The 14,723-nt window shown below is 59.7% G+C and overlaps 1 protein-coding gene across 10 annotated transcripts in view; it reads left to right on the top strand.

Annotated features, from left to right (window-relative positions):
• Window positions 1–14,723, top strand: part of ACSBG1 (acyl-CoA synthetase bubblegum family member 1) — a 36,837-nt gene that overhangs the window by 21,451 nt on the left and 663 nt on the right. For all 10 annotated transcript variants that reach the window (XM_036277881.1, XM_036277880.1, XM_036277879.1 and 7 more), the window contains 11 exons: window positions 2,827–3,050; window positions 3,425–3,513; window positions 3,760–3,880; window positions 6,117–6,197; window positions 6,283–6,432; window positions 6,717–6,893; window positions 7,527–7,708; window positions 8,984–9,214; window positions 9,755–9,972; window positions 12,667–12,806; window positions 13,162–13,408. In XM_036277881.1, coding sequence (XP_036133774.1) covers window positions 2,827–3,050; window positions 3,425–3,513; window positions 3,760–3,880; window positions 6,117–6,197; window positions 6,283–6,432; window positions 6,717–6,893; window positions 7,527–7,708; window positions 8,984–9,214; window positions 9,755–9,972; window positions 12,667–12,806; window positions 13,162–13,408 — 1,860 coding nt within the window. The remainder of the gene's footprint in view (window positions 1–2,826; window positions 3,051–3,424; window positions 3,514–3,759; window positions 3,881–6,116; window positions 6,198–6,282; window positions 6,433–6,716; window positions 6,894–7,526; window positions 7,709–8,983; window positions 9,215–9,754; window positions 9,973–12,666; window positions 12,807–13,161; window positions 13,409–14,723) is intronic.

The following is a 14,723-nucleotide window of genomic DNA, read 5'->3' as shown; positions in this document are numbered from 1 at the left end:
GAGCCCTAGCTCAGGGCCCCACAGGGGCCGGTAAAGCCCCGCTCAGCTCCCCACCCCACCCCACCCTTGGTGGTCCAGGCCTGGATAAGAGCAAACTTGGGGGTTAGGACATAAAAGCTAAAACAGTGACCCTGCAGGGGCTCATGGAGACCATCTTGTCCCTCTCAGTCAGATTCCAATGGGGAAGCTGAGGCCGGGGAGGGCAGGGGTGCGCCCAGGGTTTCCCTGTTTGGTGGCAAGAACTCTACGGTGTGTAGCCCTCGGCGGAGAAGGCTGGGAAGGGCCAGCAGCTGGAAGGGTCTGCCCCTGACCTGCGGGAAGCTGCAGGCCCAAGAGCCAGGATCACAGACTTTCAGCGGGTACGTCCAGTGCTACTTCCCAAGGTCTGGACACACTGTCCTGGCCCGGGCTGCCCTTGTCCTGATCTCTCCTGAGCTCAGACCACCGTGGCCTCTTCCTCTGACGTCCGTAGTTGAGCCTGGCCTGGGGCGGAGCTGGTGCCAGGGGCCTTTGCACACCGGCCTTTGCAGCAGGTGCCCGGCCCCGAGGGAGTGTTTCTGGACAGACGCCTGAGCTGCCTCCGCGCAGGACCAGGTCTCTGTCTGCGTGACGAGCTGGGCCAAGGCCTTTCCCACAGGAACTCAGCACCTGGCCTCCTTCGGTGCCAGCTAATTAGATCGGTTTCTCTGCTGCTCAGTCACCTCTATTCCACAGCCCCGGGAACCCAGGAGCCTGCCCACCCGGGCTCCAGCATAAAGGACGATTGATAAGACACAGGCCAGGTCAGGCCACGACTGATGGCAACAGAGAGAAGGAGGGGGAGGGGCAGAAAGGGCACGCTGGGCTTGGGAAAGCTCCCCCACCCCACTTCCCTCCCTGCAGCTCCCACGCCCAGGAGCAGGCGCGGCCGCTGGCCCTGAGGCTGAGGCCCCTGAGCGCTGAGCTGCAGTGGACTTGAGGCCGGAGGACATGGAGCAGGGCGGTGCCTGGCCTGGCCTGGCCCTGCCTGAGGCTCTCGCTCCTGCAGGAGGAGTTCAGCCTGGCCTGGCCTGCTCAGGCGGCAACATGGGGTACTGCGGGAGGTGAAGGCTGGGTCCCTGGACACGCGGTCATCCATTCCAGCCCTTGGGGATAACTCGCCCTCCCCCGAGAGCCCCTGGCCTCGGCTCTGGGCCAGACTCTGCACTCAGGGCCCGGGAGCTGTCGGCCTTGAGGGGCAACAGCCTAGTGGGAGTCGGTTTGTGGGACAAAGACATTAGATGCAGGAACTCTGTCTAAAATGTCTATCAAAACTGCGCATGGCTTTTTCTTCTGATCCTTTTGGAAGCCTGGGGATGGGCCGAGAGCGGGACTCATCTGAGTGTCAGTAGGAATGTGGCCCAGCAATGGAGTTTCGTGCCCCCGCCCCCGCAGAGGGACGTGCCTGTCACAGAAACTGGAGTGGCTGTGTTTGACTTGGTCCATGTAATATTTTTTAAATATATTCTTGTTGATTTTTCAGAGAGAGGAAGGGAGAGGGAGAGAGAGAAAAACATCGATGAGAGAGAAACATCCACTGACTGCCTCCTGCAGGACCCCTGCTGGGGATGGAACCTGCAACTTGGGCATGTGCCCCGACTGAGAATTGAACCAGTGACCTCTCGGTGCATGGGTCAATGGTCAACCACTGAGCCACACCAGCTGAGCACATAATCGTTCTTTTAAGTATAAGCCAACATTTAACAATCAGATGATCACACACTGACACCCAGATTGCAGGTAACTCTTGTTTCCTTTCGGACTGGGCACCAGGTCCTAGCCCTGTGGCTGCCCCCCGGGACGAGGGGTGCTGTCCCGCCTCCAGTCCCCAGCACGCCGGCTGCCTCCCTGCACGGGCCGGGGCAGTGCAGGCACCGCACCCTGTTCGGTGGCTTTCTTGAGTGAGCCTGGACCAGCCCTCGGCACTGTCGGACGCAGAGACGCAGGGGCACGAGCGAGCCTGAGGCCTGTGCCCTGTTCCACATGCGTCCTGTGTCACTCACTCATCCATCATTGATGACCATACATTATTTATCATGACGTGATACACTACCCACCTGCCCCTAAGGGCATTTTGGGCTTGCTACCCTCAGTTAATACAGTAGTAATGTGATCCTGTTCCCCACTGTGGATAAAACAGTTACAGCAACAAAATAAAACCTAGCTCCTGGAGCGTGTGTTTCTGGCAGCGTGACGCACACACACACTCAGTGTGGCGGCCTGGAGGGTGGGCTCAGGAGGTCCTGTCCCTGTGTGTAGCACATGCTTGTAACTGCTTTGGAGTTCTTAGAACAAGTATGGACTGTTTTGTGATTTTTTAAAAATACGCTTTTATTTATTTTTAGAGAGAGAGAAAGGGAGAGAGAGAAACATCGATCCCGGTGGGGATCGAGCCCGCAACCTGGACATGTGCACTGAGTAGGAATCAAACGGGGACCTCTCAGCCCCTGGGACAAGGCTTATTCCACGGAGCCCACCAGCCAGGCCTGTTTTGTGATTTTAAAGAAAGGTGGTCAGTGTTAAAGTGAAATCCTTTTGGCTGAGAAAAGGTTTAGTAACAGATCATGGCAGCTGCTGGGCAGGCGAAGGCCCACCTCCCCCCGCTGCTCCCTCCCCTCTTCCCTGCCCACCCTCCAAGCCGTCAGACCCCGTCCCCCAGGCAGCCTCCCACCCGTCCCCGCCCCTGGCTCCTTTGCCAGTCCCCACAGGCAGCACCCAAGGCATCGTTGGGACCAGCGGGCAGGCAGCTCTGCCCTGGGGACAGCCCTGGGTCGGCGTGACCCCAGCTGTGCTCTCCCCACCCCACAGAAGAGGCTCTGTGGACCACTCGGGTTGATGGGCGGGTCCGCCTGCGCCTGGACCCCAGCTGCCCAGAGCAGCCCCCATACACCGTGCACCGCATGTTCTACGAGGCCCTGGACAAGTACGGGCACCTCCACGCTCTGGGCTTCAAGCGCCAGGGCTCGTGGGAGCACATCACCTACTCCCAGTACTACCTGCTGGCCCGAAAGGCCGCCAAGGGCTTCCTGAAGGTGAGGAGCCCTCGGGCTGGCCCTTCCCTCCCAGGCCCTCCCGCCGCACTGGGCCTTCCCAGGCCTCCTCCCCAAAGACTGGGACACCCCTGGCCCCCACCGAGGGTTCCCCCAGCCCGAGCCCTCGCCCGGTGCAGGCACCTGAGAGGAGCTTTGCATTTGTGATCATCTTCGAATCAAAGTGGGCTTGGAAGCCCCTGCTGGGCTGGGGCGAGCTCCTGGGAGGGGCAGCGAGGGCTGCTGGGTGATGGACCCCAAGGTCTTCTCAGACTGGTCGAATGCCAGAGGGGGCTCTGGGGTCTGGAAGGGGGGCTTGATGGGAATGGCAAGCCCGTTCCCTGCTGGCTGACCTGGCCTGTCTGTTCTGGCTGGAGCTCGGCCTGGAGCGGACACACAGCGTGGCCATCCTCGGCTTCAACTCCCCGGAGTGGTTCTTCTCGGCAGTGGGTGCAGTGTTTGCAGGGTGAGTGGCCAGGGTAGGGGCAGAACCCCGGGGGGGAGGTGGCAGGGAGTGGAGAGAAGGTCGTTATTTCTTTTTAGAGGCCCCCATCCCTCCCCAACGTCCCATCTGTCCTTGGCCCCCTCTGCCTGGGGCAGCTGTGCTGAGTTTTGTGGGAGTCCTGCCTGTCCAGGCCTGGAGCTCTGTGGGCCGGGGCCGGGCCAGCGTGGCCGCCTGCACCTGCCGCACACAGGCCTCTGACCCTTGTAGGGGCATCGTCACTGGTATCTACACCACCAGCTCCCCTGAGACCTGCCAGTACATCGCCCATGACTGCCGTGCCAGCATCATTGTGGTGGACACGCAGAAGCAGCTGGAAAAGATCCTGAAGGTCTGGGGGAGAGGGGTGGGGCATGGGAGTCGAAAAGGGGGGTCCTCAGGGACCTCCAGCTTGCAGAAGAACTTTCCACCTCCCTGGCAGGGTCCCCTTCATTCTCATCACCCCGGGTACTTGCAGACCCAAGAAGTGGGTGACAGGGCCTGGGCTGGAACTTCCAGCCAGGTGCCTCCTGTGACTGCTCCAGGGCAGGGTGGCCCTGCGGGGTTGGGGTCCTGTGCCAGGGGAAGGGTCGTGTGCACCATGGGTGCCTTGACACCCGGAGCCCTCCAGTCCGACTGCTGGGGGATGGAGCAAGGGAGCTGCACGGTAGGCGGTGGCAGGGAGTCCGCAGACCAGGCCGTGGCAGGTCTCACAGTGTCTCCTGAGCCAGCTGGTCTTTACTGGAGGGGTGATGCCTCCCTGTTCATGTAGGGCCCGTTCCTGATGGGCTCTGTGCCACGTGCAGCACGCTGGCCTGTGGTGGCCTAGGGCACCTGTGTCCGGCTGCACCAGCAGTGTGCTGGCCCTGCCCTCCGGCCGGCGCTGGCCTGTGTGCACGCTCCCCCTTGGTGCCGTTGGACAGCTACCTGAAACCCTCTCTCCACAGGCACTGTGGGCCTGCCTTCTTTTTTTACTGTTAAGGGCTTATCAAATGGGTTCACTGTACCAGCAAGGGGACTGTCTTCCTGCTCGGGGGTTCTGGCCCATCTCCGCCCTGTCTGAACACTGTTTTCAGGAACCCCCGTTCTGAGCGTCTCAGTCTGTCTGACCTGGGTCAGTGCGGGAGATTCGGAGAGGAGAGGGGTGTGGATGACCCAGCCCAGAATAAACTGCGCTAGGAGCCCCCCCTTCCCACCCCAAGTATCAAGCCCTTCACTAAACAAAAATGAGGGCAAATATTCAAGGACAGGGGCAGGTTACCGTCCTGCCAGGCACCCGAGGGCTCCGTGGGGCCCTGACACCCTAAGGCCTAGCTTCCTAGGCCCCAGAGTCCCAGCCAAGAGCTGACCCCTCCCTCGACCCCTCCCTCACTGGTGCTCCCGTCAGACCCTGGCTGGGGGCTGTGGAGCTTCAGGGCCCCCAGGAGGTTTCGTCCTGTCCCTCCAGGAGATGACACCGTCTCACAAATGGAGATCTAACCCACATGTCCCCCTCCCGGCCCCATTTGCAGCGGGAGAAACGGGGGCCCAGAATTGGGAAATGTCCACGCTAAGGGTCCCCAGGTTAGATCTGTGACGAAAGCTCCAGACAAACGAATAGAGCCGCGCAGCGGGCCCCGTGCCGACCTCAGACGCCGGCGCCGCCTCACCGGCCGCCCTTGGTGCTGAAACACTTGGAGGCAAATCCCTGGCATCGTCCTTTCCATCCCCGAAAATTCCACCATCACTTTTCTGAACTGACCGCAGTAATTTGGTCACGTCTGACACAGTGAAAGGCCCCCGGCTCTCACACCAGTGTCTTCCCAGGGGGTCTGTTTGGATCGGATCCAAACCCCAGCCGCACAAGCCGTGTCCTCCAGGTGTCTTCCTTCAGATCAGAGCCCCGGCTCCGCTCCTGGGGCCGCAGAGCCTGCGGTCCCAACCGGCAGCACAGTTTCACCAGGAAGCTGGCTAGAAAGGGAGATCCTTAGGCCACACCCCAGACCCACTGCCTCAGTTTAACACGCCCCTGGTGATGCCCGTGCAGGCTGGGGTGTGAGCCGCTCTGGAATCTGGGTCAGCCCCTGGATTTGCCTGAGGCTTGTTGGAACCAGTGCTTCACACACTTCAGAGTCAACGTTGTGGGGCAAGAAGGCCCTGTAGGTGACGCTGTTGGCTTCATATTGCACCACCGCAGCGGGCAGGTGAGGCCAGGTGAGGCCAGGGGGGGCCACCCTCGGAGGTGCTGAAACTCCTCCATGGGTGTAGATGGCCACGCGCTCACCCATCATGATGAGATGACTCCATCAACCTTTCTCCATTCATGATTTTTGCCTGAGTGAATTATTTCACAAGCAGCAATGGCAAGATGTTGGTTTTCTTTTTTTTTTTAATCCTCACCTGAGGATATTTTTCTATTTATCTTCAGATAGAGTGGGAGGAGGGAAGAGAGAGAGAAACATCCACATGAGGTCGGAGCGAGGGAGCCCAGTGAACTTTCCCACCGTGTCTGCCAGGCAGACTGACACCTAGAGATGGGGCTTTTCTCAGGAGGTGACATTCTTTTTCCTTTTTAATGAAAGTCTGTTTGTTTGTTCCTGCCAACACAGATCTGGGGAAACCTGCCCTATCTGAAGGCAGTAGTGATGTACCGAGAAGCTCCGGCGGGGGAGGTGGCCAATGTGCACACGGTACAGCAGGGCCCAGGCGCGGGGTGGGTGGGCAGGAGGGGGCGGCCCACCAGCTGCCTGGACCACCCTCTCTCCTCCACCACAGATGGAAGAACTCATGCGGCTGGGAGACCAGGTGCCCGAGGAGGACCTGGACGCTGTCGTCAGTGCCCAGCAGCCCAACCAGTGCTGTGTGCTGGTCTACACGTCCGGCACCACCGGCAGCCCCAAGGGCGTGATGTTGAGTCAGGACAACGTAGGCTGGTACCCCGCTGTGGACTCTGGGTGGCGGGCGGGTCTGAACAGTGGCCCCAGCAGCCCCTTGAGAGGCTCCTCTGGCCCTCAGCTCAGGGAGGGGGGTTTGTGGGACAGACCCCAGTCTGTGGTCCAGACTGAACCCAGCAAAGGGGGGGCCTGTCCCTGGAGATTTCCTGCAGAGATGCCCAGGAGGATGAACACCACAGGGGTCCCCCCAAAATAGCCCAAGCCCCTGGTAGCTGCAGATGGGGGCGCTGCCAGGCCCACCGGTTCGCCTTCCAGATCACGTGGATAGCGAGGTACGGCAGCCAGGCCGGCGGCATCCAGCCCGCCGAGGTCCAGCAGGAGGTGGTGGTCAGCTACCTGCCCCTCAGCCACATCGCCGCCCAGATCTACGACCTGTGGACGGGCATCCAGTGGGGGGCCCAGGTCTGCTTTGCCGAACCTGATGCCCTGAAGGTCAGTGTGACCTCTGCCCTCGTGGAGATCTGAGTGTGCGTGCTGGAGGCCCCGGGCATGCCCCTGGGTGCCCCGGGCCCCACGTGTGCATCAGAGCTGTTCCAGCTGCTGTGAGCGCGGCCTTAGCGACTGAACAAGGGGGAAACTGATGACTGTTCTAAAGGGGAGTCGAGGCGGAGCGGTCCAGCCGTCCTCAGGGAGGTCACGGGTGGTGGCAGAGGGCCGCAGCGGCCACGCTGCCTCGACCGCAGCTCTCCTGTGGATCCTTATCTTAACCATCAGCACTTTCCCATGTGGCGCCTCATTGGCCCAAGGGGAGTCACGTGTCTACTCCTAAACCAGTCATTGCTCAGGGGGAGGGGATGTCACACTTGAGTCAGACTAAGGAGCCGTCACCTCCAGGACTTTGGGAGCGTCCGAGCAGCGTCCGAGTTCTGTTGGCAGAAGGGGGCAGTGAGCCGCTGCCTGTGGGATCGCAGCTGCCAGCACGTGCCCTGAGGTGCCTGCAGGTGTGCGCACCTGTCCGCGCGCCTCTGTGCAGGAGGCCCGCGACGTGTGCATGCTGGTCCTGGGGACAGGGCCTCCTGCCCCTGCTGGCTCTGAACAGCAGGCCTCTCTTTCTGTGGCGAGCAGGGGAGCCTGGTGCACACGCTGCGGGAGGTGGAGCCCACATCCCACATGGGGGTGCCTCGGGTGTGGGAGAAGATCATGGAACGCATCCAGGAGGTGGTGGCTCAGTCCGGCTTCATCCGGCGCAAGATGCTGCTGTGGGCCATGTCGGTGATGTTGGAGCACAACCTCACCTGCCCGAGCAGGTACGGAGGGCTGGGCCACAACCCAGTATGCAACTGAGGATCTGCTAGGGCAGCCTATCCCGGCCCCACCGTCCTGTCCGCTCCGGGAACCCTGTGCCAAGGCCCCAGCAACGGCTGGGCATGAGCCCCTGTCCCTCCCCAGGCCCCACAGGAGTCATCCCATCCTTGGGTTCTGACTGTGAAGACCGACTTGCTCCCTCCAGGGGCATTCACCTCCCTGGAGAAGGGGCCACAGTGACAGGGCTTTTCCAGGCTTTCCAGCCTCCCTAGCAACCCCTCAGGTCTCTCCTGTGGCCTTGCAGCTGCTTCTTGAACCTACGCAGTGCTGCGGGAGGGCTGGTGCCGATGCACAGATATTCCCCACGACTGGTGTCTGTGATGCTGCGTCATGTCTCACGAGAGAGGTGCACACCTGCACTCATATGCACAGACATGACATGACCGTGCGTGATGACTCTGGGCTTGCGCACGTCCGTCCAGGCGTGGAGGCTTCCCGGTCTGCAGGTGTGTGCCCCTGGGTGTGCATCTGTGCTGCTGCCTGGGTGCCTGACTTCCTGGCTCAAGATGTATCTGCAGAAGCATAGCGCACACCTGTGTGCCTGCATGTCCACAGGCCGGGCCATGGTGCACACATTAGTGATGGGTTTGGCGTTGGCGCCAACCATCAGAACAGAGAACTGGGCAGGCCAGTGTGTGCTCACTGAATACCCACCCTTCTGTTTTCTTTTATTTTAATGTGTTTTGTTGTTGTTGTTGTTTTTTATCCTCATCGGAGGACATTTTTGCATTTATCTTCAGATAGAGCGAGAGGGAGAGGGAGGAAGAGAGAGAGAGAAACATTGATGTGAAAGAGACACATTGACTGGCTGTCACCCACACGACCCCAACCGGGGCCGAGGACAAATTGCAACCAAGGTACATGCCCTTAGCAGAAACCAAACCTGGGACTCTCTGGTCTGCGGGCCGACATTCTAACTGCTGAGCAGAACTGGCCAGGGCTTATTTTAATGTTTTTATTCATTTTTGAGAGAGAGAAATACCAATGAGAGAAGCATCAACATCGATTAGCTGCCTCCTGCACTCCCCCTACCGAGGATTGAGCCCAGAACCCAGGCATGTGCCCTGACTGGGAATCGAACCAGTGACCTCTTGGTGCCTGTGTCAGTGCTCAACCATCGAGCTACACCGGCCGGGCAATACCCACCCTGTTCGCGAGAGGGCATGGGTGTGAGTGTGTGTGTTTTCCTCTGTGGCCCATTCTTCCTCTCTCACCAGTGACCTGAAGCCCTTCACTACCAGACTGGCAGATTACCTGGTGCTGGCCAAGGTCCGCCAGGCCCTGGGCTTAGCCAGGTGTCAGAAGAACTTCTATGGAGCAGCCCCCATGACCGCAGAGACACAGCGCTTCTTCCTGGGCCTCAACATCCGCTTATTCTCGGGCTATGGCCTCAGCGAGACCTCGGGCCCCCACTTCATGTCCAGCCCCTGCAACTACCGGCTGCACAGGTGTGTCGGGGCAGCGCCCACACACCCTTGCTCACACCCCTCGGTGCCCACCTGCTGACTGGTCCCAGGGCCAAGTCCCCTGGCCAGGCCTCAGCCCTGGAGAGGCGGCTACTGTCAGCACCCAGAGTCTGTGGTGGGAAGCTGAGGGGCAGCCCCGGGACCTCTGAGTAGGCTCTGATGGGCGAGTTCCCCTTTGTGCATCCCAAGATTGCTGATGGGGTAGGAATTGGGGGGCAGGGTCAGTCCCCTGGTGGGTAGAAAGGAAAGTCAGTTCTGGGGAGTGAGTCGAGGGATCATCTGTTGGGCTTGATTCGCCCCCATCCCTGCTCACCGGTCACAGAGTCTAAAGTCCCATTAGGGACATTCACATGTTCGTTTATCTGCCTAAAACCCTTTCATCGGCCCTACGTCTCAGCTCAGGTCCCCGTTAGAATGCAAAGAGCCGGGGAAGGAACTTGGGGATCCCAGGGCTCTCGGGGCTCGTCTGGGGCTTGGAGGACCTGGCTCCCTCTGACCAGGCCTCTGGGCCCCCGCCCCCAGCTCTGGCAAGGTGGTGCCTGGCTGCCGGGCGAAACTGGTGAACCAGGATGCGGAGGGCATTGGCGAGGTCTGCATGTGGGGCCGCACCGTCTTCATGGGCTACCTGAACATGGAGGACAAGACGCGCGAGGCCATCGATGCCGACGGCTGGCTGCACAGTGGGGACCTCGGCCGCCTGGACAGTGACGGCTTCCTCTACATCACAGGGCGTCTCAAAGGTGCGGGCTGCAGGGGTCAGGGGTCAGGGGAAGGTACTCGGCCACCGCCCTTCATACCCGCTGTGAGTAGTGAGTCCTTACGTGCCACCATCCTGATGGGCATCTTTTCGCGTACTGAGGAGCATGCCCAGAGAGGGTAAGTAACTCGTCCAAGGACACCCAGCTAGCACATGGTGGGGCTGGCACTCAGACTCCCTAGAGAAACAAGGCAACTCTTTCCAGAAAATTTGAAGGCATAAATATTATGTTGTTGTTTTTTTCTTTATTGATTTTTAGAGAGAGAGGAAGTGAGAGGGAGAGAGAGATAGAAACATCGATGAGAGAGAGCATCGATTGGCCGCCTCCAGCACGTCCCCCACTGGGGATCGGGCTCACAACCTGGGCATGTGCCCTGACCGGGAATCGAACTGGCAACCTCTTGGTGCATGGGTCCACCCTCAACCACTGAGCCACACTGGCCGGGCAATATTATGTATTTTTATATTTGCCTGAGTGACGTAACATCCACCAAGTGTCTCGTTCTGTTCTGTGCCTAATGTCAACACAGGACCTATGCACAGAATGTGACCCACTCGCCTCTTAAATGAGGCAGAATCCAGAGACCGGAGTACAGGGTAGATCAGTTGGTCCAGGTGTATGTATTAGATGCCTGTGCGTCACCATCTGACCCGAAGGGAAGCCAGCACTCAGGACAGACCAGCGCACTGACGGCCCTGCACTGGCCTTGCACACAGGCACCCAGCGCGCGTTCAGGTGACGGAGGAACTGTGGTGAGTGGGTGGACACTGAGGGGAACGGAAGGCAGAGTTAGTGAGGCGGGAAGAGTCGGAAAGGCTCCTGAAGGAGGCAGCTGAGCTGGTCCTCGAAGAGTAGGCAGCCTCTTGGACAGGCGGGGCGGAGAGCGGGCGGGGCAGAGGCCAGGTGGGAGGCCACAGCAGCGTGGGGAAGAGCAGGGGCTGGGACTACAAGCACTTCGCACACTGCGCACCGCATAGAGGTCTCTGTGACACGCCAGGGACCACACGATTTCGGGCAAACTGCACGTTAGGTTCTGAGCTGCACTCGTGTGAACCAGCAGATACCCATTCGCCAGCTACTTCAAGAATATAGAATGATGATGTGCTGTTTTTCGAACTTCGACCCTCAGGGCGAAGAGTCACCAATACAATAACCCGATAGTACCCTGAGTTTCAGAAACTGAAATAGCTCATGCGAGTGCAAACCCGAGTTACCTCGTGCGCGGTCAAAAATGTGTTAGGTCAGCTCTGCGAGCGGCCCTGGTCAAGTTGTCCGCCTTCTCTGTGCCTCCGTTCCCTCATCTGTGAAATGGGAAGGATGCCTGCTTCTTTATAGGCCTGTGGTGAGGGTCAAAATGAGTTACGGCCCTGGCGGTGCGGCTCAGTGGACTGAGCGCCGTCCCAGGGACTGAGAGGTCCTGGTTGGATTCCCGGTCAGGCCACGTGACCAGGTTGCGGGCTCGATCCCCAGTGAGGGGTGTGCAGCCAATGGATGTTTCTCTCTCACATCGATGTTTCTATTTCTCTCTCCCTAAAAAAAAAAAATCAATAAAAACTTTTTTTTTTTTAAATTAGTTACTGGCCAGGTTTGGCTCAGTGGTTAGAGTGCCGGCCCACAGACCAATGAGTCGAGGGTTCCATTCCGGTCAAGGGCACATCCCTCGGTGGTGGTTCATTCCTGGCCCTGGTCTGATCATGCAGGAGGCAACCAGTAGATGTCTCCCTCTCAGATCGATGTTTCTCTTTCTCCCTCTCTCTCCCTCCCTCCCATTCTATCTGATGATAAATGGAAAAGTATCCTCAGCTGAGGATTTTAAAAAATTTTAATTAAAAATGAGTTACTTGCCCTGGCCGGTTTGGCTCAGCGGTTAGAGCATCGGCCTGCGGTCTGGAGAGACCCGGGTTCGGTTCCCGCTAAGGGCACGTACTTCGGTTGCAGTTTGTCCCCGGCTCTGGTTGGTCGTGCGGGTGGCAGCCACTCGATGTGTCCCTTTCACGTCGATGTTTCTCTCTCTCTCTCTCCCTCCTGCTCTATCTGAACAAAGAATGAAAAAGTGTCCTCGGGTGAGGATAAAAAAAAAAAAAAATGAGTTACTTAATCCCTGGCCTATGTTGAGCATCGGCCCGTGGACTGAAGGGTCGCAGGTTCAGTTCTGGTCAAGGGCACATATCTGGGTTGCAGGTTTAATCCCCAGCCCTGGTTGGGGTGGTGCGGGAGGGAACTAATCGATGTGTCTTTCTCACATTGATGTTTTTCTCTCTCTCTCCCCCTCCCTCCTTTCTACTATCTCTAAATATCAATGGGAAAAATATCCTTGGGTGATGATTAGCAAAAAACAAATAAATGAGTTCCTTACCCAGGCGCTCAGCACAGCGCCTGCACGTGACGAGCGCCGTGCAAGTGATGGGGGGGGGGCGCGACGTGGCGGCTCGGGGGTGAGGTGGGCGGGTCAGTGGGGAGCCGGGTCTGGTAGATGTCTGAGTGGGCAGAGTGGGTTCTGAGCAGGGAAGTAGGAGCAGGTGAGCATTTGTCCTCGAAGAACTGCCACCATCCCCCAACAGGTATGAGGGGCTTCTGGGGGTGCACCCACAGCCAGCGCTGCCTGCTGCTCCCGCCTCAGGGCTGCGGCCGAGGCTGGGGTCCTGGCTCAGCTGCGCCCTGGCCTTGCCTCCCCAGAGCTCATCATCACCTCCGGCGGGGAGAACGTGCCCCCACTGCCCATCGAGGAGGCTGTGAAGACGGAGCTGCCGATCGTCAGCAACGCCATGCTGATCGGGGACCAGAGGAAGTTCCTGTCCATGCTGCTGACGTTGAAGGTGTGTGTGAGCCGGGCCCAAGCGGAAGCCCGTTCAGACAGTGCAGGCCTGGGTGTCTGGACTCGACTCTGGAATAGGCCTACCTGTCTTCCAGCGCAGTCTGCTCCGCAGGGCGCCCGCCCGCTGCTGGGCGAGGCAGGAGTTAGGCCCCTGCTGTCTGTCCTGGCTTCACTGCCTGAGATCTCTGAGCTCCAAGTCTCGGACCTCTGCTCCTTCCACCCCAGGCGGCGGCAGCCGCACCCCAGAACCACAGCTCACGGGACCCACGTCCTGGACACCAGCAGTAACACTCCTCCGAGACCAGGCCGCACCCTGTGGGGGGAGGCAGGGCGCTAACCCCATCTCTGGTTTGCAGTGCACCCTGGACCCGGACACCTCTGACCCGACCGACAACCTGACGGAGCAGGCTGTGGAGTTCTGCCGGCGGGTGGGCAGCAGAGCCAGCACGGTGTCCGAGATCGTGGGCGGGAAGGATGAGTCTGTGTACCAGGCCATCGAAGAGGGCATCCAGAGGGTGAACAGGAACGCGGCCGCCCGGCCCTACCACATCCAGAAGTGGGCCATTCTCGAGAGGGACTTTTCCATTTCGGGCGGAGAGTTGGGTAGGTTTGCTTCGGTTTTGCTTCCCGCTGTCCCGGGCGCTGTGTGGGAGCGTGGCGGCCATGGAGCTGGAGGTGCCCGGGGGGGCAGCCATGGCCAGCAGAGGGAGGACCCTGCTCAGTGTGTGGGCCCTGGACAGAGCCGGCGCGTGTGCAGGGCGTGTGCTGGAACTTGTCAGTGTGAACGTGACATTCGACTTGGCTTTGACTGTGGCCCACTGTCCTTGAGATCACCATGGGGACACCTGGCAGACGCCAAGGCTGTTAGTGTCTGGAGTCACCTGGCTCTGGGGTGAGACCACCCTACCCGGCAGTCAGCTCGTGTGGCGGTGCAGTGGGGAAGCCCTCTGGACCACGGTCTGCAGAAGGGGGAAGGCCTCTGGGCGGCCGGAGTCAGTCCTGCAGCATCCCGGGGTGTCTTCATGGCACAAGGGAGCTGGCAGCGGCTTCTTCAGTGCGGTGCCCTTGGACCCTTCAAGGCTGATGCAGACGCAGACACAGGGAGGCTGAGCTGTCAGCAGGCCCGGAGTATGTCTGGCTGTCTGGTCTAACGCCAGACAGATGTCCTCACTCAGCAGTTTATAGAAATGACCCTGATGTTGAAGTCTCCAGGTACACAGCCAAGGGGAGTCGGCACACAGCAGACTTCCGGCCGCGCAGGACCTCGGCCCTTGGCCATTGTCGCCCTTGCTTCCAAGGGCGGGCCCAGGCCAGACAGGTGCCTTGGGGAAGGCCTCTCAGGCGGCCCCCCTTCCATCCCAGGCAATAAGAGCATCAGGTCCAACAGCGTATTAGTGTTCACTGAAGCGCAGACATGACTTGCACATTAGTGATTGTTGTGTAACAAACCCCAAAATAGAGCAGCTTCAAACAATAAGCGTTTATCTTCATTTCTGAGGGTCAGCTGGCTGGGTGGTCTGGCTTGTGGTCTCTCATGAGGTTCCAGCAAGTGTCCGCTGGGCAGCAGCCACCTGGAGCTGCAGGGGCTACTTCTACGCTGACTCGGGGGCGGTGGGCCAGCCCAGGGGCCCTCCCTATGGCGTGCCCAGGACAGAGCCTGCTGTCTGATTCACCACCGTGGTCGCCTGAGTCGTTCACTCACTCAGGGGACAGCACAGGAAGTCCCTCGAGGTCAGACGAGTGCAGGTCCGGGGACAGTGCGCGGGGCTCTCACTACTCTGCCCGCGGGAGAAGGCCGTCCTCCCAGGCGGCCGTTCCCACCAGTGCTGGTGCAACGTGAGAAGCCAGGGTCACGCAGGGCCATCTCCGAGGCTGCCCGCTTGTTTGTCTGGCTGAACTACAGTTACAGGACTCACCG

Source organism: Molossus molossus, unplaced genomic scaffold, assembly GCF_014108415.1.
Source record: "Molossus molossus isolate mMolMol1 unplaced genomic scaffold, mMolMol1.p scaffold_m16_p_24, whole genome shotgun sequence".
Classification (NCBI taxonomy): Eukaryota; Metazoa; Chordata; class Mammalia; order Chiroptera; family Molossidae; genus Molossus; species Molossus molossus.
This window is presented reverse-complemented; position numbering and strand designations above follow the sequence as displayed.